Source organism: Phoxinus phoxinus (genome assembly GCF_949152265.1).
Source record: "Phoxinus phoxinus genome assembly, chromosome: 18".
Taxonomy (NCBI): domain Eukaryota; kingdom Metazoa; phylum Chordata; class Actinopteri; order Cypriniformes; family Leuciscidae; genus Phoxinus; species Phoxinus phoxinus.
The window spans coordinates 2,964,749-2,988,521 of record NC_136893.1 but is presented as its reverse complement, the minus strand read 5'-3'; the positions used below and the strand labels follow the sequence as shown (position 1 = coordinate 2,988,521).

Here is a 23,773-nt window from a genome sequence, read left to right as displayed (position 1 = left end):
TAGCCTATATGACCTTAAAATCTCAGGGAGACAAAGTAAATAATCCACTATTTGTGGATGTGTCTGCACGTCTTGTCGCTACTAGAAATGTTTAAAAATCCACAAATGCAAAAGAAGCGATTTACAAACGAATGCCAGGCAGAATAATGTTTGTGACATAAAACTAATTTGTAAGTATATATTTTTTCAAATTTGCAAATCTAATTTTATTTGTGCATTTTATTATTTTTTGTGAAACTCTTAACATTTATTTGTGGATCTTAATTGTTTATTTGAGAATTCAATCATTTTTGTGAATCTCTTTCCGTTTATTTGTGAATCTCAATATATTTATTTGGAATAATGCAATAATTCTAACCCATCCTGTGCGCTCGGACACGAGTCATTACGGTATCGCCGAGCTAGACAGGAATATTGTGACGTTCCTAAACGTACTTGATTGTTAAACACGCATCAGTAATGAATATTCATGAGCGTAGAGCTGACTCTGCTGTTAGCAGCTTCCACTAACCAATCCTGGCGCAGGGGGCGGGGCCAAAAAACCCGTCACTGAATATTGTTAATATTCTTCAAGCTCACCGTGGTAGTTTGGTACCGTACATGCTTCTTTATTAGACTATTTTTCTTAGGTGTTTAAGGATGTCTTATTTGTGTTTTATAACCCTGACAAGAATCTAAAAGACAAGCATTTTCTCAGAAATCGATCTATTTTTCTAGCAAAGTTTTTTTTTTTGGTACACAAGTGTATACCTTTTTGTCTGTTAAACCTCTTTTTGTTATTTTTCGCAAAAACCTGAAATGTTATTAGGGTACTATCTCTTCTTCCATCAATGTCAAAGCTTAAAAGTTCATTACGTTGTGCACAAAATATAATATTTATGCAATTTTATAAAGAAAAAGGGACTCAAGTGCATGGCATCTCTCTCTCTCTCTCTCTCTCTCTCTCTCTCTCTCTCTCTCTCTCTCTCTCTCTCTACTCTGGCTCAATGTTTTTTTTTCCTGTTTTTTTGTGTGGCTTTTTGTCTACTTTTTATAATTATATTATTGTTATTTAATTCAGTTTTGAGTTGTAACTCTATGTATTTGCTGTTATATGTTCAATAATAAAATAATAATATTAAAAAAGCTCACCGCGGTAGTGGTATTGACAAAGCGGTTGCGCGCAGACACCAGTAGTTACGGTATCGCGTATGTGTCCGGAAGAGCGAGACTCGACGGACGGACTGAGCTCGTCGTGTTTCAGACGCGCGTCGGTTTGATGGGCGATGGGTCTGATCGCTCGCGTGCGGAAAGAATGGTTTATCATCGGTATAGTGCTCGTGATCACGTGCGCCAAGCTCGCGCCGTCCGTGGGAGTGAAAGGAGGTGAGAATCATCATCAAACACACACCTGGACACATTTCTGTCCATGCAAACTTTAAAAGCAGTTAATGCACACATAAATCATAATTATGCATTGGTCGCTATTAGGAAATGACTCGTATGCATTAATATCAAACAAAAATATGGTTGATAATTTGTGCATTGACATAAAATGGAAGTAATTATGATGTGGATGAGGTCACATGTATTGCATGTAAAGTTTTCAGCGTATAGATGGAGACTTCATGATAAATGTGATCTGAACAGGATCATGCAGTGTGTTAATCGATGTGGTTTGATGGTTAATGTACTCTAGCTGTCACTGTGACACGTTGACTTGCAACACCCGGATCTGAATAATCCTGTCCGGGTGGAGAATAGTTACTGTTTTTCCTGTTTATTCATGCGTGAGAACAATTCTGCCCCGACAAAGACTTGTTTAAAGTTTAAAACCCCATTGAAGTTTGAGGATGGATGTATAGATGGATGTATAGATGTATGTATAGATGTATGTATAGATGTATGTATAGATGTATAGATGGATGTATAGATGGATGTATAGATGGATGTATAGATGGATGGATAGATAAGAATCGCAAAAGCAACATTAGTCAGAATAGGCTGTCTTTGATTTTAGTGGATAAAGTTTGAAAGCACTACCGAATTACATCTAAAAATCATCAGTATGTCTGTTTTCAACGAACATGAACATCAGACATAAAAAAAATAATCACAATACGCCAATTAATTTAGACTTAAATTAATTTAACCAATTAATTTAGAGAAGGTCATTGTCATCAACATATTGTTGATATTGAAAAGTGATAATGAAAATTGCTTTTTAACTATGACTCCCCGTATAAAACAGTAACTGCACTATGATACATATAGTTATAATATGGTACTATATGGTTGTATTTATATGATGCTGCAAGAAAACATAAAGAATTCAAAATTACGATACCTGTCCAAATTACCATGTAATAACCCATTATCCTAGTGTCCCATAGGATGGTGATCTAGGCTATGTTTACACGGAAACAATCTGAAGAGAAAACGCAAAAGTGGCGTTGCGTTATCACTTTTTATTCTGTGTTTAGATGAGCGTTATGCGGGGAAATCTGTGTGCATATGGTGACGCAAAAGTGTGTGAGATTGGATGTAGTGTGCACTCCAGGCGGCTAGGTGGCGATGTGAAGCACTGACAGTGAAAGAGACGCTGACACAGTTTTTCATGTTTAATACGGTAAAGCCGCTGCTTTAACCCTCGCTGCTCTTCGCGTGTCGCTCAAAAATGACAGATTTTTTTATTTTATTTTTGTCAATGAAATTAATGCTATATTTTAGTTTAATAAGGTTTGTTATTTTCCTGCACTGGCGCATGCCTGTGACGTAAACGCGTACGCGACGCCTTCACTGTCTAGCTGACTTTTGCGTTTTTACCCTTTAGACGGGAACGCGACGGTGGAGCGTTTTTAAGATTTCCACTCTGGAGGGTGGTTTCACTTTTTTGCGTTTTTAAGCCCCAAAAACGCCGTCGCCGTGTTAACGAAAGGCATATCCGATTAAATATTTTTACGTTTTCACCCGCGAGCGTTCTTGTGTAAACAGGGCCCTATGTATATATATGATCATAATTCCTTATGCTGCTATTATTTCACTTGAGTCTGTTCTCTTTCAGGTCCTCTTCGGCCAGAAATCACCATCACCTACGTTGCCGTATCTGTTATTTTCTTCAACAGTGGCTTGTCTCTGAAAACAGAGGTATGACCGGTACCTGTTCTTGTTATGATTTTATCGATTTTTATAACAAATTTGTTTCGCTGTTTCTCAGGAGCTGGCGAGCGCATTAATGCACGTAAAGTTGCATTTCTTCGTCCAGACGTTTACGCTAGTGTTTTTCCCCATCGCCATCTGGCTGCTTCTGAAAGTGCTGGCCCTGACGCCGATCAACGCATGGCTTCTGAGAGGGTGAGTGTGTGTGTGTGTTTCTCTACACAACCTCTACCTGTTCACTGCGCGACTGAATGCAGTCTCTGTCGGGAGTTTGAGCCGAGGGAAACTGGATCTCAGAGGGCTTCTTGTGTGTTGGCGCTTTAGGTTATTTTCCTGTAAGAGAGTCGCTGGGTTCCCCTGCAACCTCCACACGTCCTTTCACACACACAGCAAAGACGTTCATGTTTTTATAACGTTGAAGATTATGAGTTATTATTGTAGGACCATTAGCTGAAATGTCCTGATGTGATGCAGGATAAGGAATGTATTTGGAGGGGAGCGTTGCTCATTCCTGTCTTGAAAACAGGGGATTAAATGTGATTTAAATTCAGTTGCGTGTATGTTATTATTTATTATTGCACGGCTCTGTGGAATACTTGATTCTGATTGGTCAATCATATTCCCTGATAACAACCGCTGAGAACAGAAACACCGGCTCATCCGGGTCACTGAAGTCAGCAGCGCTATACATTGCTAGAAACGTTTTTTTCTCTGTGGAAGTTTTGCATTCGGTGAGCTGATAAAATATTTAAAAAATCAGTCAAATCAAAATTTTGTGTACAGTTATTTAATTATGCGATGGATAGGGATGTTAACCGATGACCGTTTGACCGATGGTTGACCGTATCAACGTTAACCGATCAAAGTTGTTGGTAGTCGGTAAAAAAAAAAAAAAAGCGATCTCTAAATTAGTCTATTATAGACAGTGGACTAAACGCTACTACAGTTAGCCGTCATATTCCAAGATCTTTTTGTGTGAAGTGAACAAATCCCTCACTCAATCTTTCATAATTCGCCCGTTTGTACTTAATAAACCAATAAAAACATTCGGCGCGAGGTCACAGCGTTTGGGTTCGCGCGCTCACAAGGATTGCGAAAAGTAAAGGCTAACGTTACAGGCTAACACACTCGAGGTTAGAGCCAGGGCAGACGACAGGATGAAGCGTGCAGAGAAGAGTAGTGTGTGGGACCATTTCACCAAACAGAATGACACAGATGTAACGTAAGTTGCAACTTGTGTGATACAGTGCTTAAATATGAAAATACATTACAAATACATTTCAGTGGTAACAGATAAGGCGATGATGATCATCATCTTTCTTTATTATTGTTAGCACTACCTCAAACTAAAGCGGCGTCTCTTCGGTTCGGAGCTGTCATTTTCTGAAATGAGCCGCGGCAATGTTTCAAATGAGCTTCTAACGCTAGATAAACGTCTTTATTTTCAACCCGATCACCTTGTACCCAAACCATTTCGAAACTAAGGAGGCGTTTGTCCGCAGATTACATACAAGCTCCTCGGCGCCGCGTTTGCGGGACTCATTCGCGCTGTTGGGGATTTTAAAAAAGTGACGTGAGTGGAAGGGCGGCGCCGGCGCCGTGTGTGTGTGTGTGTGTGTGTGTGTGTGAGCGGAGGCAGAGCGGCGGAGAGAGTTGCGAAATTGCAGGCGCGGCTCGAGATGGCTGTTATTTCAAATAGCGTACCATATTTTAAACTAATCGGTTAACCGGTTTCAACCGGCTAATGAGGCTCGGTGGTCGGTCAATATTTTTTTTAGTTTTCGCCATCCCTAGCGATGGACTCGCTCTCTTGTTTCATACAAACGCTGCGGCGGCCATTTTGCGAGTTTTGTTTTGTTCACTGTTGGATTATAAAATACAAACAGTTTAATCTGAAATCAATATCTCTTATCGCCATGATTATTTATGTGGTGAAATTATGTGTAATAAGTGGTATGACTGTATACCGTATCTCTTAAATGTCCGTCTACACTGTAAAAAAATTTTTTCATGATGTATCACAACTTTTTATCTTTTGTCAAATCAACTTCGATAACTAATGTGTGAAGATAACATACTATTTTGAGTTTCTGTTTATTAAACCATTCTTCTTCATTGTATTAACTAAAATTTTAATTACAACAAAGGTATCTTGCTTTTTTAAGTTAAACCAAATGTTTATTTTACAGTGTAGTTTGAACTCGCCGCTGAAACTGTTCTCTCCACGGAAGCTTTGCGTTTAAAGGCCTGATCAAATATTTAGACTCAGATCAATATTTTGTGTCTAATTATTTATTTACGTGGCAAGTAGACATGTAATAAGCGGGATAATGTACATCCGGATGTTATCGCTTCGTGTCGGGTTCCTCGTCACCCTGTGTGGGGTTTATTCTGAGATAACAACCGGCCGGATGTACATTATCCTTTACTACTCTCGCTCTCTCGCTCTCTCAAAATTCATAAAGCTTTATTGGCATGACAAAAAATACATTTTGTATTGCCAAAGCATCAAAACAACATAGAAAATGATTTAGTACAGAAAGTAATAATACTGATAGCATAAAACAATAATAATAAAATAAACAAAGATTAATAAATAAAATAAAAAGGATTTAGAAATCCTCTATATAAAAAAACAAAACAAGCAAAAAACTAAGTGTCTGATGGGGGGTGTGAGTCTGTGTGTGTGTGTGTGTGTGTCTGATGGGGTGTGGGAGGGTGTGAGTGAGTGTGTGTGTGTCTGATGGGGTGTGTGAGGGTGTGAGTCTGTGTGTGTGTGTCTGATGGGGTGTGTGAGGGTGTGAGTCTGTGTGTGTGTGTGTGTGTGTGTGTGTGTGTGTCTGATGGGGTGTGTGAGGGTGTGAGTCTGTGTGTGTGTGTCTGATGGGGTGTGTGAGTGAGTCTGTGTGTGTGTGTCTGATGGGGGGTGTGAGGGTGTGAGTCTGTGTGTGTGTCTGATGGGGGGTGTGAGGGTGTGAGTGAGTCTGTGTGTGTGTCTGATGTGGTGTGTGAGTGAGTCTGTGTGTGTGTCTGATGGGGTGTATGAGGGTGTGAGTGAGTCTGTGTGTGTGTCTGATGGGGTGTGTGTGTGTGTGTCTGATGGGGTGTGTGAGGCTGTGAGTGAGTGAGTGTGTGTGTGTGTGTGTGTCTGATGGGGTGTGTGAGGCTGTGAGTGAGTGTGTGAGTGAGTGAGTGAGTGTGTGTGTGTGTGTCTGATGGGGTGTGTGAGGCTGTGAGTGAGTATGTGTGTGTGTGTCTGATGGGGTGTGTGAGGCTGTGAGTCTGTGTGTGTGTGTCTGATGGGGTGTGTGAGGCTGTGAGTCTGTGTGTGTGTGTCTGATGGGGTGTGTGATGCTGTGAGTGAGTCTGTGTGTGTGTGTCTGTGTGTGTGTGTCTGATGGGGTGTGTGAGGCTGTGTGTGAGTGAGTGTGTGTGTGTCTGATGGGGTGTGTGAGGCTGTGTGTGAGTGAGTGTGTGTGTGTCTGATGGGGTGTGTGAGGCTGTGAGTGAGTCTGTGTGTGTGTGTGTCTGATGGGGTGTGTGAGGCTGTGAGTGAGTCTGTGTGTGTGTCTGATGGGGTGTGTGTGTCTGATGGGGTGTGTGAGGCTGTGAGTGAGTGTGTGTGTGTCTGATGGGGTGTGTGTGTGTGTGTCTGATGGGGTGTGTGAGGGTGTGAGTGAGTGTGTGTGTGTCTGATGGGGTGTGTAAGGCTGTGAGTGAGTGTGTGTGTGTCTGATGGGGTGTGTGAGGCTGTGAGTGAGTCTGTGTGTGTGTGTCTGATGGGGTGTGTGAGGCTGTGAGTGAGTCTGTGTGTGTGTGTCTGTGTGTGTGTGTCTGATGGGGTGTGTGAGGCTGTGAGTGAGTCTGTGTGTGTGTCTGATGGGGTGTGTGAGGCTGTGAGTGAGTGTGAGTGTGTGTGTGTGTGTCTGATGGGGTGTGTGAGGTTGTGAGTGAGTGTGTGTGTGTCTGATGGGGTGTGTAAGGCTGTGAGTGAGTGTGTGTGTGTCTGATGGGGTGTGTAAGGCTGTGAGTGATTGTGTGTGTGTGTGTGTCTGCTGGTTTCTGGTCGTCCCTCAGGATGTGGCATGATGCTACCAATTTTGCAGCTATATTTGAGCATTTGGCTTCTTTGCCAAGAATGAAACCGAGTTTTTGGGTTGGATTACAGGTGTTGAATTGGGGAAATATTTGATTCTCTCTCTCTCTCTCTCTCTCTCTCTCTCTCTCTCTCTCTCTCTCTCTCTCTCTCTCTCTCTCTCTCTCTCTCTCTCTCTCTTTTAGGTTGCAGACGGTTGCATGTATGCCTCCTCCTGTTTCCTCTGCTGTCATCCTCACCAAATCTGTAGGAGGAAATGAGGTAAAAATGAACCAGTTTTTTTTAATAAACTTTACAAATACTTTATTTTAAAACCCCAAATTCCCATCACAACCTTACATTATGTACATTATCAAAACTTTACATACAGACCTCACCACAAAATCATGATCACTGTTATAATCACACTTTCCAACAGATAACAACATTTTCTGTGCTAAGTAATAAAAAAAATCCGAAGTTTTACAAATGGATTTAATAACAATCATCATATCTTTACAAGCTTGCGCCCATCACAACTTTTAAAAAACACTCCATCACAACAATCACTTTACAAACTCGCTCATTTTACAAACACATTCCATCTCAACTTTACAAACACATTTTTTTTACAATCACATTCCATCACAGCAATCACAACTTTACAAACACTCGTTTACAAACACATATCATCAAAGCAATCACAACTTTACAAACACACTCGTTTACAAACACGTTCCATCAAAGCAATCACAACTTTACAAACACACTCGTTTACAAACACATCATCAAAGCAATCACAACTTTACAAACACATTTACAAACACATCATCAAAGCAATCACAACTTTACAAACACACTCGTTTACAAACACATCATCAAAGCAATCACAACTTTACAAACACACTCGTTTACAAACACATATCATCAAAGCAATCACAACTTTACAAACACACTCGTTTACAAACACATATCATCAAAGCAATCACAACTTTACAAACACACTCGTTTACAAACACATATCATCAAAGCAATCACAACTTTACAAACATATTCCAAAGCAATCACAACTTTACAAACACATTTACAAACGCATATCATCAAAGCAATCACAACTTTACAAACACACTTGTTTACAAACACATTCCATCTCAACTTTACAAACACATTTTTTTTACAATCACATTCCATCACAGCAATCACAACTTTACAAACACATATCATCAAAGCAATCACAACTTTACAAACATATTCCATCAAAGCAATCACAACTTTACAAACATATTCCATCAAAGCAATCACAACTTTACAAACACACTCGTTTACTAACACATCATCAAAGCAATCACAACTTTACAAACACACTCGTTTACAAACACATATCATCAAAGCAATCACAACTTTACAAACACACTCGTTTACTAACACATATCATCAAAGCAATCACAACTTTACAAACACATTTACAAACACATCATCAAAGCAATCACAACTTTACAAACACACTCGTTTACAAACATATTCCATCAAAGCAATCACAACTTTACAAACACACTCATTTACAAACACATATCATCAAAGCAATCACAACTTTACAAACACACTCATTTACAAACACATATCATCAAAGCAATCACAACTTTACAAACACACTCGTTTACAAACACATATCATCAAAGCAATCACAACTTTACAAACACACTCATTTACAAACACATATCATCAAAGCAATCACAACTTTACAAACACATATCATCAAAGCAATCACAACTTTACAAACACACTCATTTACTAACACATATCATCAAAGCAATCACAACTTTACAAACACACTCGTTTACAAACACATCATCAAAGCAATCACAACTTTACAAACACATTTACAAACACATCATCAAAGCAATCACAACTTTACAAACACACTAGTTTACAAACACATATCATCAATCACAACTTTACAAACACACTCGTTTACGAACACATATCATCAAAGCAATCACAACTTTACAAACACTCGTTTACAAACACATCATCAAAGCAATCACAACTTTACAAACACATTTACAAACACATCATCAAAGCAATCATAACTTTACAAACACACTCGTTTACAAACACATATCATCAATCACAACTTTACAAACACACTCGTTTACGAACACATATCATCAAAGCAATCACAACTTTACAAACACATTCCATCAAAGCAATCACAACTTTACAAACACACTCGTTTACAAACACATATCATCAAAGCAATCACAACTTTACAAACACACTCGTTTGCGAACACATATCATCAAAGCAATCACAACTTTACAAACACACTCATTTACAAACACATATCATCAAAGCAATCACAACTTTACAAACACACTCGTTTACAAACACATCATCAAAGCAATCACAACTTTACAAACACATATCATCAAAGCAATCACAACTTTACAAACACACTTATTTACAAACACATATCATCAAAGCAATCACAACTTTACAAACACACTCGTTTACAAACACATCATCAAAGCAATCACAACTTTACAAACACACTCGTTTACAAACACATATCATCAAAGCAATCACAACTTTACAAACACACTCGTTAACAAACACATATCATCAAAGCAATCGCAACTTTACAAACACACTCGTTTACAAACATATTCCATCAAAGCAATCGCAACTTTACAAACACACTCGTTTACAAACATATTCCATCAAAGCAATCACAACTTTACAAACACTCTTTTTACAAACACATTCGTCATCACAACTTTACAAACACTCTTTTTACAAACACAATCGTCATCACAACTTTACAAAATACATTCCACCATAACATTAACTATATTACAAAATCACTCGATCGCATATATCATAACTATACACTCTTCACATTGTGTTATTCAAATCATAACTTTTAAAACAGAATAATTAGTTAAACATCAAAATGAACATTCATTTATGTATAATAATTATTTTGTATTTAATGTAAAAGTGCATATATTTGTTTTCTTTACAGGCTGCAGCCATTTTCAATTCTGCATTTGGGAGCTTTCTGGTAAGTGTGATAATAGAGAGAGAGAGAGAAGTGAGGACAGAGAACGGAGCAGAAAAGAGAAAAATAGACAAACAAAAGATCAGAAATAAAAGCACAATGTGAACGAGTGTGTTTCCTTGCAGGGGATCGTGGTCACTCCTCTTCTGCTGCTGGTGTTTGTGAGTAAAACTCTTGTGTGTGTGTTGTGTTCAGTGTGGATGTGCTGAACAATGAGCATGTAGTACGAGTGTAATATATACTGTAAATATACATATACTATATACTTTATTGATTGTTCGGTGTGTTTTACAGGAGTTGTTTCTGATATATTGTTTGTATAATGTTTCACTGTATGTGTGTGTGTGTGTGTGTGTGTGTGTGTGTTTGTGTGTGTGTGTGTGTAGCTGGGCTCCTCGTCTTCGGTCCCGTTCACCTCCATCTTCTCACAGCTCTTCATGACGGTGGTTGTCCCGCTCATAGTTGGACAGGTGTGTGTGTGTGTTGTTTTAGTAAATATTGTTTATCTTTATCTAATGTGAAAAAGGCAAATAGCATCTGTAAGGGAAAGGATTAGAAACGTTAATCTGAGTGTCTGTCTTAAATAATTAAACATCAGCCGTTATTAATAGGAAGCCGCCACTGTGATACTGAATATGTTTTGTGCTTATACACTCAAACCAAAATATATTCAGACATCTTCAATATTTCTCACATTATCACAGTTTATTCGCTATAGTTTAGAAGATGGTAACAAAATATGAGATATGAACTCAGTTGATATTTGACTGGTTTTGTCCGTCCTTCTGTTAGACTCTCACACATGAATTATGTTGAATATCTGTCAGCTGGTAAATTTAACTACACAATTAGATAATACCAGTTTAGCTCAACCAGTGACCAAGCAATGCTTCATTGTGTTCAGTGTGTGTGTGAAAAGAGCTTTTGCAATTACAGACAAAACACTGAAGAACACATGATCAGCTCAAAGTGTCCCAATCATTTTGATAGATTTTACTGGTAGTCACTGTATGAAGAATTTTTGTGTATAATATGTCACAGTTTACTTTATTTTGCTCTCCTCACTTACATTAATGACCTATAGTGTCCAGCACACACTAGTCAATCAATATAAAAAATTATATCTGGTAAGGTTGGGATTCGATTTGCAAGTTCTCAATTCGATTCAATGAATATATTTAATACAAATCCTATATTTATAATAAAGAACAGTGAACATAAGTGGTTAATTAATAAAAGAGAAATGAAGAGCCACAAACCTGTATATTAAACTCTTTTTATTGTGGGTACATTAAAACAGAACTACTCTATATTTCAAATGCATACAATGAATAGACAGGATTTTGATGCAAGATGAAAAATATATGCTGAAAATTGGACGGGTCAGTAGATATATATGTAGATATATAGATGATGTAGATATATATATAGATATATGTAGATATATATATGTAGATATATATATATAGATATATGTAGATATATATATGTATATATAGATGATGTAGATATATATATAGATGTAGATATATAGATAGATAGATGTAGATAGATAGATGTAGATAGATAGATGTAGATAGATGTAGATAGATAGATAGATGTAGATAGATAGATAGATGTAGATAGATAGATAGATGTAGATAGATAGATAGATAGATGTAGATAGATAGATAGATGTAGATAGATAGATAGATGTAGATAGATAGATGTAGATATATAGATGTAGATATATAGATGTAGATAGATAGATGTAGATAGATAGATCCAGATATATAGATGTAGATAGATAGATGTAGACAGATAGATAGATTCAGATATATAGATGTAGATAGATAGATTTATATATATAGATGTACATAGATAGATAGATATATAAATGTAGATAGATAGATGTAGATAGATATAAATATAGATAGATGTAGATTGACAGATGTATTCATGGCTTTGAGAATCGATTTTAAATTGACCATATTTTAAAAAACGATTTTGCCCAGCCCTAATATCTGGTGTCTGAATAATATGTGGTGTCTGAATAATATGTGGTGTCTGAATAACGCTTGTTCTGAGGGCAGGTGTGCCGGAGGTTCCTGAGAGAGTGTCTGGACCGCCGGAAGCCTCCGTTCGGGACGGTGAGCAGTGTCGTCCTGCTCATGATCATCTACACCACCTTCTGCGACACTTTCTCCAACCCCAGCATAGAGCTGGACCACCTGAGCCTGCTCCTCGTCGTCTTCATCAGTGAGTGTGTGTTTCACCCGCGAGCTTTCTGGACAAAGCTGTGCATTTTACTTTTTGCAACTTTTCCCATGGCATGTGTTCAAGAGAACAACATTGTTCTTTTTTTCCGTTTTTCAGTATTTTCCATTCAGCTGAGCTTCATGGCCCTGATATTTTTCCTGTCTACAAGGTAAGAAACACACTCTGTCATGGTGCTATTGGTTTAATATTGAGCCAAACAATTCTGCATCTTTAGATTAAGACAATCCTGATCCACTTATTTGATCTGTGACGGGCTTCAGTGTGTTTATATGCATCTTATTTTGTGATGTTTGTAGGAAGTCCTCAGGTTTCTCTGCAGCTGATTCAGTCGCCATCATGTTCTGTGCGACTCATAAATCCCTCACTTTAGGTAAAACACAAGCTTCTGTCTGGATAAGGCCAATATTCATCATTACTGACCCTCTGCAATTGAAAACACTGGTTTTGTGTGTGTGTGTGTGTGTGTGTGTGTGTGTGTGTGTGTGTGTGTGTGTGTGTGTGTGTGTGTAGGTATCCCCATGCTGAAGATCGTGTTCGAGGGTTATGAGCATCTGTCTCTGATATCAGTGCCTCTGTTGATCTATCATCCCGCTCAGATCCTGCTGGGCAGCATCCTTCTGCCCTCCATTAAAACATGGATGACCGGGAGACAGAAGGTAACACACACACACACACACACAAACACTCACGTTGGTGCAACTACACTATGAGGACTCTCCATAGGTGTAATGGTTTTTATACTGTGCAAACTGTATATTCTCTCCCCTTACACTGCCCCTATCCCTAAACCTGCCCATCACACACACACACACACACACACACACACACACACACACACCTTACACTGCCCCTATCCCTAAACCTGCCCATCACACACACACACCTTACACTGCCCCATCCCTAAACCTGCCCAACACACAACACACACACACACACACACCTTACACTGCCCCTATCCCTAAACCTGCCCATCACACACACACCTTACACTGCCCCATCCCTAAACCTGCCCATCACACACACACACACACACACACACACACACACACACACACACACACCTTACACTGCCCCCATCCCTAAACCTGCCCATCACACACACACCTTACACTGCCCCATTCCTAAACCTGCCCATCACACACACACACACACACACACACACCTTACACTGCCCCCATCCCTAAACCTGCCCATCACACACACACACACACACACCTTACACTGCCCCTATCCCTAAACCTGCCCATCACACACACACACACCTTACACTGCCCCTATCCCTAAACCTGCCCATCACACACACACCTTACACTGCCCCATCCCTAAACCTGCCCATCACACACACACACACACACACACACCTTACACTGCCCCATCCCTAAACCTGCCCATCACACACACACACACACACACACACCTTACACTGCCCCCATCCCTAAACCTGCCCATCACACACACACCTTACACTGCCCCTATCCCTAAACCTGCCCATCACACACACACACACACACACACACACACACACACACACACACACCTTACACTGCCCCATCCCTAAACCTGTCCATCACACACACACACACACACACACACACACACCTTACACTGCCCCATCCCTAAACCTGCCCATCACACACACACACACACACACACACACACCTTACACTGCCCCCATCCCTAAACCTGCCCATCACACACACACCTTACACTGCCCCCATCCCTAAACCTGCCCATCACACACACACCTTACACTGCCCCTATCCCTAAACCTGCCCATCACACACACACACACACACACCTTACACTGCCCCTATCCCTAAACCTGCCCATCACACACACACACACACACACACACACACACACACACCTTACACTGCCCTATCCCTAAACCTGCCCATCACACACACACACACACACACACACACACACACACACACACACACACCTTACACTGCCCCTGCCCCTATCCCTAAACCTGCCCATCACACACACACCTTACACTGCCCCTATCCCTAAACCTGCCCATCACACACACACACACACACACACACACACACACACACACACACACACACACACACACACACACCTTACACTGCCCCTATCCCTAAACCTGCCCATCACTCACACACACACACACACACACACACACACACACACACACACACACACACACACACACACACCTTACACTGCCCCTATCCCTAAACCTGCCCATCACACACACACACACACACACCTTACACTGCCCCTATCCCTAAACCTGTCCATCACTCACACACACACACCTTACACTGCCCCTATCCCTAAACCTGCCCATCACACACACACACACACACACACACACCTTACACTGCCCCTATCCCTAAACCTGTCCATCACACACACACACACACACACACACACCTTACACTGCCCCTATCCCTAAACCTGCCCATCACTCACACACACACACACACACACACACACACCTTACACTGCCCCTATCCCTAAACCTGCCCATCACTCACACACACACACACACACACACACACACCTTACACTGCCCCTATCCCTTAACCTGCCCATCACACACACCTTACACTGCCCCTATCCCTAAACCTGCCCATCACTCACACACACACACACACACACACACCTTACACTGCCCCTATCCCTAAACCTGCCCATCACTCACACACACACACACACACACACACACACACACACACACACACACCTTACACTGCCCCTATCCCTAAACCTGCCCATCACTCACACACACACACACACACACACACACACACACACACACACACACACACACACACACCTTACACTGCCCCATCCCTAAACCTGCCCATCACATTTTTTTGTGTGGATTTTATTTTATACTAATGTAAATGCTCACAGTTCTGGTGTGCATATCAGATATACGTTTTATACCTTCTCCTGTTTTCCGTCTGTTTCATAATATGTTGAAATTGCAGATATTATTACAATTCATCTGGGTCTGTTTTAACCTCTTGATTTTCTTCCTTCACAGACTCTCTCACCCATATGAACTACACTGTCGACTGGAAGCTGTGAAACACTTGGCTGAGCCAAACCGAACCAAACCAGACCAGACCAGACACAACGAGACCAAACCAGACCGAGACGCCGATAACAGGGTTTTACTCGCCGGCGTTCAGTAAACGTGAGATCAAGTGCCTTAACTCGCCCGGGACCTCAGACGCCAGGGACCGAAAACCATTCCATGAGTTTTTTTAAACTGATACCTGAATGTATATTTTTATTTTTATATGAAGTGTGAAATCTTTTCTTACTCCAACAGCACTCAGACTTTGTCAGATGGGTTTGTTTTTGTTATTTCGACTTCCAGGGGATATTTGTGTGGCTTCATTGGGCTGTTGAACGCCCTGCTAACTTTCTTACATGTACCTGATGACGAGAGTATTACTGAACCGTTGGGCGTTTGTTCTGCGCAGGAAACGCTAAGGTCAGCTGATCAACTGTGCCGTGTTACTGAAGACAATAAACAGTCATTCATTCGGTCTAAACTCTTCTGATCACGTGTGTTTTGTGGTTCATCATGCAAAAAAGAACAAAAACAAAATGAACTTTGATCACAAATAACACCATTCGTTCTTCAAAATAAATCTGTATTTATTCAACTTATTAAAACACTTTTTTATTCAAATCAAATGTAGGTTTTAGTTTAGTCTAATGGGTGAAAACATGAAAGCTAAATAATTCAACCCTGATTTAACTTTCAAAAGACGCTATTGTGTTTTAACATTCCTACTGTATCTTATAGTTTATTTATGGTTAAAATCAAGCTTTTAAACTAGTATTAAAACTGAAATGCATCATTTCTGGTTATTAAACACAAATCATATTTTATCTCGACTAAAGGCAAAAGCAATTTCTGCTTTTTTGTCTTGCAGTAATTGAGGTTTAATTCAGCGGCTGTGATTACTTGCATACTGTTGTTCTTTTAATAGTAAAATATGCAATTTAAGTTTTTATGCTATTTTTAAGAAACTAAAACTTTTATTCATTAAGGATGCATTAAATTGACCAAAAGTGACATTGTTGCAGAACATTTACAATTTAAAAAAGTATCAAGATTTACACACAAATATGATCAGCACAATAGTTTATCATTGACAATAATCAGAAATGTTTCTTGAGCATCAAATCATATTATACTGATTTGTGAAGGATCATGTGACACTGAAGACTGGAGTAATGATGCTGAAAATTCAGCTTTGATCACAGGAATAAATGACAGTTTATTATTAGGGGCCAAGCACCTTTTGTATTCATTATTGTTCATCTTCTGCTCTTGAGTCTATGAGAACCACTATTGGGAAAGTCATGAAATTTGGCACACAGATAGAGGACAGTCTGAATTTTAACCATACCAAATTCTGAGTCTCTGACTCAATCGCTCTAGCGCCACTAACTGTCCAAAGTTTCACTTACTTTTATGTTAATAACGATTCTTTGGCTCAAGGCGATTCGAATGCATGGCGTAATTTTCTGTCATGAAAATGTATCCGCCATTTTGAATTGTCTAACTCCTCATTGGCAATCACTCCAACTTTCACAAAATGTAACCAATCATCTTCTGTTCTGACCATGCCGACAAAAACATATGGATTTCAAGTTTATTTGTCAAAGCGTTCTCGGATAACGTCCAAATGAATTTGACGAAGAGCACGGTAAAATGAACGCGAGGCAATATCTCCGCAACGCTTTAGCGCCGTACCTGACCAAACTTGGTGTGTGTTATGACCATAGACAGTATATAAGGGTGATGACCATAGATATACATAATAAAGGCTAGATGTCTTACGGCGGAATCTCTAACGTCATCACCCGGTGGCCATCTTGTCACAGGCAAGCTTTCTGTAAGGTGAGTGATCGGCACGAACACAAATACTCTTATCTCGCTGAAATCTTGGTGGATTTACAAACGGTTTGGTTCCTTACAAACGTTATTAACGTGGCTATAATTATGGATGCTTGAACATGTTGAAATATATTATATTATAATTATTCATAAGTATGCAGTGTCATAACTACATTTCTGACGTTTATAACAAACCAACCCGTTTGAAAATCGGTAGAAAATTGAGCAAGTTATGGTTATTTAAAAAGTACGTGCACCACTAAAACACAATGTTATGACAAGTTACGACTGTGACAAGATGGCCGCCAGGTGCGGACGTCGGCCTGCATTGGCCAGCAGCGCGGATAAGACATCTAGCCTTTATTACGTATATCTATGGTTATGACAACCACGACCTGAAGGTACCCGCCATTTCGGCGCAGTGCCACCTAGTGGTCAGGAGATATGACTTATCTCCTTTTTGCTTATAACTTATGAACGTTTTGGCCAAAACTGGTCTCTTAAGATTCGGTGAAGCATGCCGAATCGAACGATACTCAATTGTCCCATATCAGCCTTTTTAGGCGTCGACCATTTAGAATATTGACGTAAAAATAATATACATTTAGTCAGCTCAACTTCCTGTCCACCATTTTGATTTTCTTTCAAAAACTTTTTCTAACTCCTCCTAAACCGTTGGTCCAATTTTCACCAAAATTGAATGGTATCATCTTCAGACCATGCTGGCAAAACCTTATGGATTATGTGTCGATATACAAAACCGTTTTTGTCTACCACATCAACAAATTTGATGGCATGATGCCAAAATGACTCTGAAGCTGTATCTCTGCAATGCTTTGACATTTTAACCCCAAACTTTGCATGTGTAAATGTCACCTCACTCTGACCACACCACACCACATCAATTTGGTCACAGCTCCACCAGTTGGTCTAAAGTGATAAACCATTAAATCATATTACTAGTGATTGTATTTGTTGTTTTTTCAGCCATTTTGCCTAAAATCATCTTTATGTGTCTTTAAAGGCACACTTTGTAATTTTTCGCCACTAGAGGTTCTTCCGGTCGTGCGTATGTAGGGTAAGGCAGCGCTGTTTTATCATATTAGATACATTTGAGTGTGTTGAAAGTTGTTATGCTACTCTGTGCGTTCGCTCGACGGCTACTATATGAGACACTTGTTGCACACTGCGGAGAACTAGATCGATATTAGGCGCGGTAAATCAAGAAAACAAGATTTAAAGAAAAAGACTAATTATGTTGAGGTCTATAACAATGATTAGTTTTCTGTCTATGAATGTATCCAAGCATTTGCTCACCTGTCTAATAAAGCACATGATATTGATAATGATAAGCGATGCACGGACAAAATTTAAAACTGCTTATTTCTCTGGATTTAAACATTCTTAGAAACATTTGGGATAATGTAAGTACACAAATCAACAAAATATATAACATTGTTCTAGTGGTTTTTGGATATTTTGATCCAAAAATCTAAAATAGTGTCTTTAATTGCTCATCGTGCCTTTGTGCTTGGGCCCTTTATCGTTGCATGCAGCTATATTTTTTAAATTGTAATATTTTGCAATATTACTGTTTTTATTTTAGTTTCTTTTGGTCAAAGTAGTGCAACCTTGTAGGGAATAAGAGGCCGTGTTTAGCAGCCCATGCTGTTCAGTTTCCCGACGGTGTTATGAGGTTGTACTCGGCCTGGAGCACGAGGAAGCTGTTTTGCCGTATTTTGCGCACCTGCACCAGGTCTCCACACTCCTGAACATGGATGATGCCTCGGTCTTCATGGTTACAGTCGTTGAGCGACACGGCGGTTCGCTTGCGGCAGTGTTTTCTCTGAAGGTACCGGAGACCCACGGCCACGGCCATTCCCAGCGCGCCCGACAGGCCCAGTAACAGGCCCAGTTCGGATGTGCTCTTCCCGGGAACGCGCTCCGGCGTCTCGGTCCCTCTCTCCGGGACTCTCGGCGGGTTTTTAGCGTGTTTGAGAACATCTCTAAACATATTTGAAGTGTCTTTCTTGCGAGGGGTCAGAGAAACGGCGCCCTCTGTTGGCTCCCAGGATGGGAAAAAATCGGAGAGGGATCGACGAAGAGCTTCGGGATGGAGGGATGTCGTGAAGATCTGTGTGTTTTGAGTGTGTACTGAAGGCATATATATGTGTGTTTGTTGCATGGATGCATGTGTATCTGCGCTGTGTGTCTGTGTCTGTAGATTCGGGACAGTGTGTGTTTGTTGCATGGATGCATGTGTATCTGAACTGTGTGTCTGTAGATTCGGGACAGTGTGTGTTTGTTGCATGGATGCATGTGTATCTGAACTGTGTGTCTGTAGATTCGGGACAGTGTGTGTTTGTTGTATGGATGCATGTGTATCTGCGCTGTGTGTCTGTGTCTGTAGATTCGGGACAGTGTGTGTTTGTTGCATGGATGCATGTGTATCTGCGCTGTGTGTCTGTAGATTCGGGACAGTGTGTGTTTGTTGTATGGATGCATGTGTATCTGCGTTGTGTGTCTGTGTCTGTAGATTCGGGACAGTGTGTGTTTGTTGCATGGATGCATGTGTATCTGCGTTGTGTGACTGTAGATTCGGGACAGTGTGTGTTTGTTGCATGGATGCATGTGTATCTGCGCTGTGTGTCTGTAGATTCGGGACAGTGTGTGTTTGTGTAGTTTTGTGTGTGTTTGTGTCTATTTTAGCGTTTGTAGAGCTGTGAGATGAAGAAGTTTGTGTAGATGTGTGTTTATACGAGGACAGAGATGTTTGAGGTTCGTTCAGTGATTGTGTGTTTGTGTGTGTATTAACAGAAGGGGTTGTGTGTGTGCTATACGTTGATAGTGTGTTGGTGTTATATGGTGCATATGTGTAAGTGTGTGTAGACGTGTGTCTATATGAGGACAGAGATGTTTGAGTGACGTTTACTGATTGTGTGTTTGAGTGTGTATTAACAGAAGGGGTTGTGTGTGTGCTATATGTTGAGAGTGTGTTGGTAGATGTGGTTGTGTATTTGGACAGGGGTGTGTGTTTGCCGGTTTGTTCCAGTATTGACGCTGCACAAAAAAAGAAACACACAATGCATTAAATATAAAATGCACTTCATCATTAAGGTATTCTGTGAGGTTGCAGCCTCTTTCTTACTAGCCAGCCTAAAGTCCACTAATTATTCACAAGGGTGTGTGTGCATATTTTGTGTGTTGGTCATAATCACCTGTCGGTTGTCTTGTTACACTGTCAGTGATCTGCGAACTACGTGTCCCATCATGCACCACTGCTGATCTGATTCGCGACCAGGACACAAAATAGGACTGAACCAGCGTGATGCTACAGAGAGATTGAGAAGGGAATAAAATGCTCATTTGTGTGTTGTGCAGATGAAGACATGACGTGTGTTCCTTGCTTAGACATTTAGATGTGCATTTACTTACACTTTAATCCAGAGATATATACATGTCGTTCTGGTTATGCTATAGTTGAACTACAGTCACAGAGGTGGACAGATACAAAGTGCATTTACTTGAGTATAATATTTTCTGGAAACTTTTTACTGTAATTTCACTACATTTTAAATATATTGTACAAATATCGTACGTTTTACTCATTGAGTGTCAGGGGATGATTTTTTTTTCATCTGTAAAACATGATTGGTTATTTGCGGGTGACAGACAGCCTATCAGTATTAACTCTTGTAGGGTCACGTGTCGTGAAGTTCAGCGATTTCCCTTCATTTTCTTCTAATCAACTGATGGCAATGCACGAAGACAGATCCTTGGTGAAGTGCGCATCCATGGCAGTCTTTCTGGGTTTTTTTTTTTTGTGCTGTTGGGCAGATATACAGCTGTGGCTGGGTTTTAAAGCAGGTTGGGTTTTTATAGACCACTTGATTCAAATGTGCATGAATGGATACACATAGATGTGCACTTTTTTTATTGGGGTGGTAGGAATGTAAAAAAAAAAATTTGAAGATGATTATGGCTTTATGTCTTTTTTGTCAATTCAGTCGTTTAATTTATAAAATTTCTGGTTTTCTAACATTCTAAAAGCTCTTCAGATAATACTAACTGGACGGTTTATTCACTAGGTTGCTTCAGGGGCATAAGATACTGTAATTATTACATGCAACAATAATAAAACAATGCATTGACATTTACTTTTTACTTTTGATACCTAAAGGTTGTATCAGCGATTTCAGGCCCAAAAATAAATGATCACATTCATCTAATCTTTCCTAACGATCCGCTAGCTGCCCGCACCATAAGCAAGCCGTCAAAAAAACGCGTCTCTGTAGGCAGCCGAGGCTCTGAGATCTCCACACAAAAACAAATGGTTTCACCAACCACTCAAAACCAAAATAAAGTGTTCAACCAATCACCGACAGGGGCTGATGGGTGTTGTGAGGTTTTGCGCTTGTGCACGGTGACGGCTGCACGCGAAGTCGGAGGAGCTGACGAAGAAGCCAGCGTCTATCAACAAGAGAAGCTGAGCATGGCTGAGTCAATCCCCAAGAGGAGGAGGAGGAGGAGGAGGAGGAGGAGGAGGAAGAGGAGGAGGAGGAGGAGGAGGAGGAGGAGGAGGAGGAGGAGGAGGAGGAGGAAGAGGAGGAGGAGGAGGAGGAGGAGGAAGAGGAGGAGGAGGAGGAGGAGGAGGAGGAGGAGGAGGAGGAGGAAGAGGAGGAGGAGGAGGAGGAGGAAGAGGAGGAGGAGGAGGAGGAGGAGGAAGAGGAGGAGGAGGAGGAGGAGGAGGAGGAGGAGGAGGAGGAGGAAGAGGAGGAGGAGGAGGAGGATTAGGGCGAGGGAATACCATCATGTTTATTCCAAGACACGGCTTCTTCTTCAGCTCCGACTTCGCGTGCAGCCGTGCACAAGCGCAAAACCTCACAACACCCGCCCCTGTCGGTGATTGGTTGAACACTGTTTATTTTGGTTTTGAGTGGTTGGTGAAACCGATTGTTTTTGTGTGCAGATCTCAGAGCCTCGGCTGCCTACAGAGACGCGGTGTTCTGACCACTTGCGTATGGGGCGGGCAGCTAGCGGATCATTACGAAAGATTAGATGAATGTGATCATTTATGTTTGGGCCTGAAAGCGCAATACAACCTTTAAGTACTTTTAAAAACGAGTACTTCTGTACTTTTACTTAAGTAAAAATCTGTCTTTCCAACTTTTACTTGTAGCGGAGTAATATCTGACCAGTAGTGTCTGTACTTTCCCTCAAGTGAGGAAGTTGTGTGTTTTGTCCACCTCTGAATATAGTGGCCATGTTTTTCTTACTAAAAGCGCAGGTCTCCGCTGGGCTGAGCCGGGGCCCTCCAGCTGAAGGACAGGTTCCTCTTGAGCGTTTTGTCCGAGTGTGTGACGGTGTCGTCCGAGCCGAGGCAGGACAGTGTGTGTGTGCTGGGCGGGTGGAGTGTGAACTCGCCGCCGACGACCCGGTCCTCCAGAACAGAGCGAGCCTGCAGCAGAAACCCCATAAACGCCCGCGAGCTCTGAACCGTTACTGACAGAACAACACACACACACACACAAACTATTAGTCACTTTGTTGACAATAGATAGATAGATAGATAGATAGATAGATAGATAGACAGACAGATAGACAGACAGACAGACAGATAGATAGATAGATAGATAGATAGATAAACAGATAGATAGATAGATGAAGATAGATAGATAGATAGATGAAGATAGATAGATAGATAGACAGATAGATAGAAAGATAGATAGATAGACAGATAGATAGATAGATAGATAGATAGATAGATAGATAGATAGATAGATAGATAGATAGATAGATAGATAGATAGATAGATAGATGAAGATAGATAGATAGACAGATAGATAGAAAGATAGATAGATAGACAGATAGATAGATAGATAGATAGATAGATAGATAGATAGATAGATAGATGAAGATAGATAGATAGATAGACAGATAGATAGAAAGATAGATAGACAGATAGATAGATATATAGATAGATAGATAGATAGATAGATAGATAGATAGATAGATAGATAGATAGATAGATAGATAGATAGATAGAATGTGTGTACCTGTGAGTGTGTGTTGTGGCAGGTACACTGATCGGCTGGTGTGTATGGTGACGGCGGAGTGTGTGCGTGTGTGTTGTGGAAAGGAGCTGATGTGTCCGGGCTTCATGTTCACACACGACGAGACACTCGCTCCACGAGAGAAACACACACAGAGGCCGGGAAACACACAGATAAACACACATCCAGCCAACACTGCCTTCGTCATCATCATCTTCTTCTTCATCTTTCTGGTAGTTACAGAAATCAAACACGTCCACCATCATCATCATCATCATCATCATCAT

At 40.6% G+C, this 23,773-nt stretch overlaps 2 protein-coding genes across 2 annotated transcripts; one reads left to right on the top strand and one right to left on the bottom strand.

Moving 5' to 3' along the window:
* The first annotated feature begins 1,143 nt into the window (after positions 1-1,143).
* On the top strand, positions 1,144-16,192 carry slc10a7 (solute carrier family 10 member 7). The gene is made up of 12 exons (XM_079589598.1): positions 1,144-1,365; positions 3,044-3,126; positions 3,197-3,333; positions 7,420-7,495; positions 10,239-10,277; positions 10,400-10,435; positions 10,661-10,744; positions 12,347-12,512; positions 12,630-12,681; positions 12,830-12,903; positions 13,044-13,189; positions 15,559-16,192. Exons 1-12 carry the CDS (start codon positions 1,266-1,268, stop codon positions 15,574-15,576), a joined length of 1,011 nt encoding a protein of 336 aa, XP_079445724.1. The 5' UTR covers positions 1,144-1,265; the 3' UTR covers positions 15,577-16,192.
* A 2,913-nt stretch (positions 16,193-19,105) lies between these two features.
* reeld1 (reeler domain containing 1) lies at positions 19,106-23,773 on the bottom strand (the record flags this gene model as incomplete). Its single annotated transcript, XM_079588836.1, has 5 exons — positions 19,106-20,493; positions 20,652-20,764; positions 22,710-22,935; positions 23,490-23,618; positions 23,686-23,773. The coding sequence occupies 5 exons, from the start codon at positions 23,771-23,773 to the stop codon at positions 19,106-19,108; spliced, it is 1,944 nt and encodes a 647-aa protein (XP_079444962.1).

Excerpts from the sequence above, each read along its gene's own strand:
- slc10a7 (XM_079589598.1), top strand. The coding sequence starts at position 1,266 with ATGGGTCTGATCGCTCGCGTGCGGAAAGAATGGTTTATCATCGGTATA. Across the intron at positions 3,334-7,419 it reads AACGCATGGCTTCTGAGAGG|GTTGCAGACGGTTGCATGTA; the intron begins GTGAGTGTGTGT and ends TCTCTCTTTTAG. Across the intron at positions 10,436-10,660 it reads CTCTTCTGCTGCTGGTGTTT|CTGGGCTCCTCGTCTTCGGT; the intron begins GTGAGTAAAACT and ends GTGTGTGTGTAG.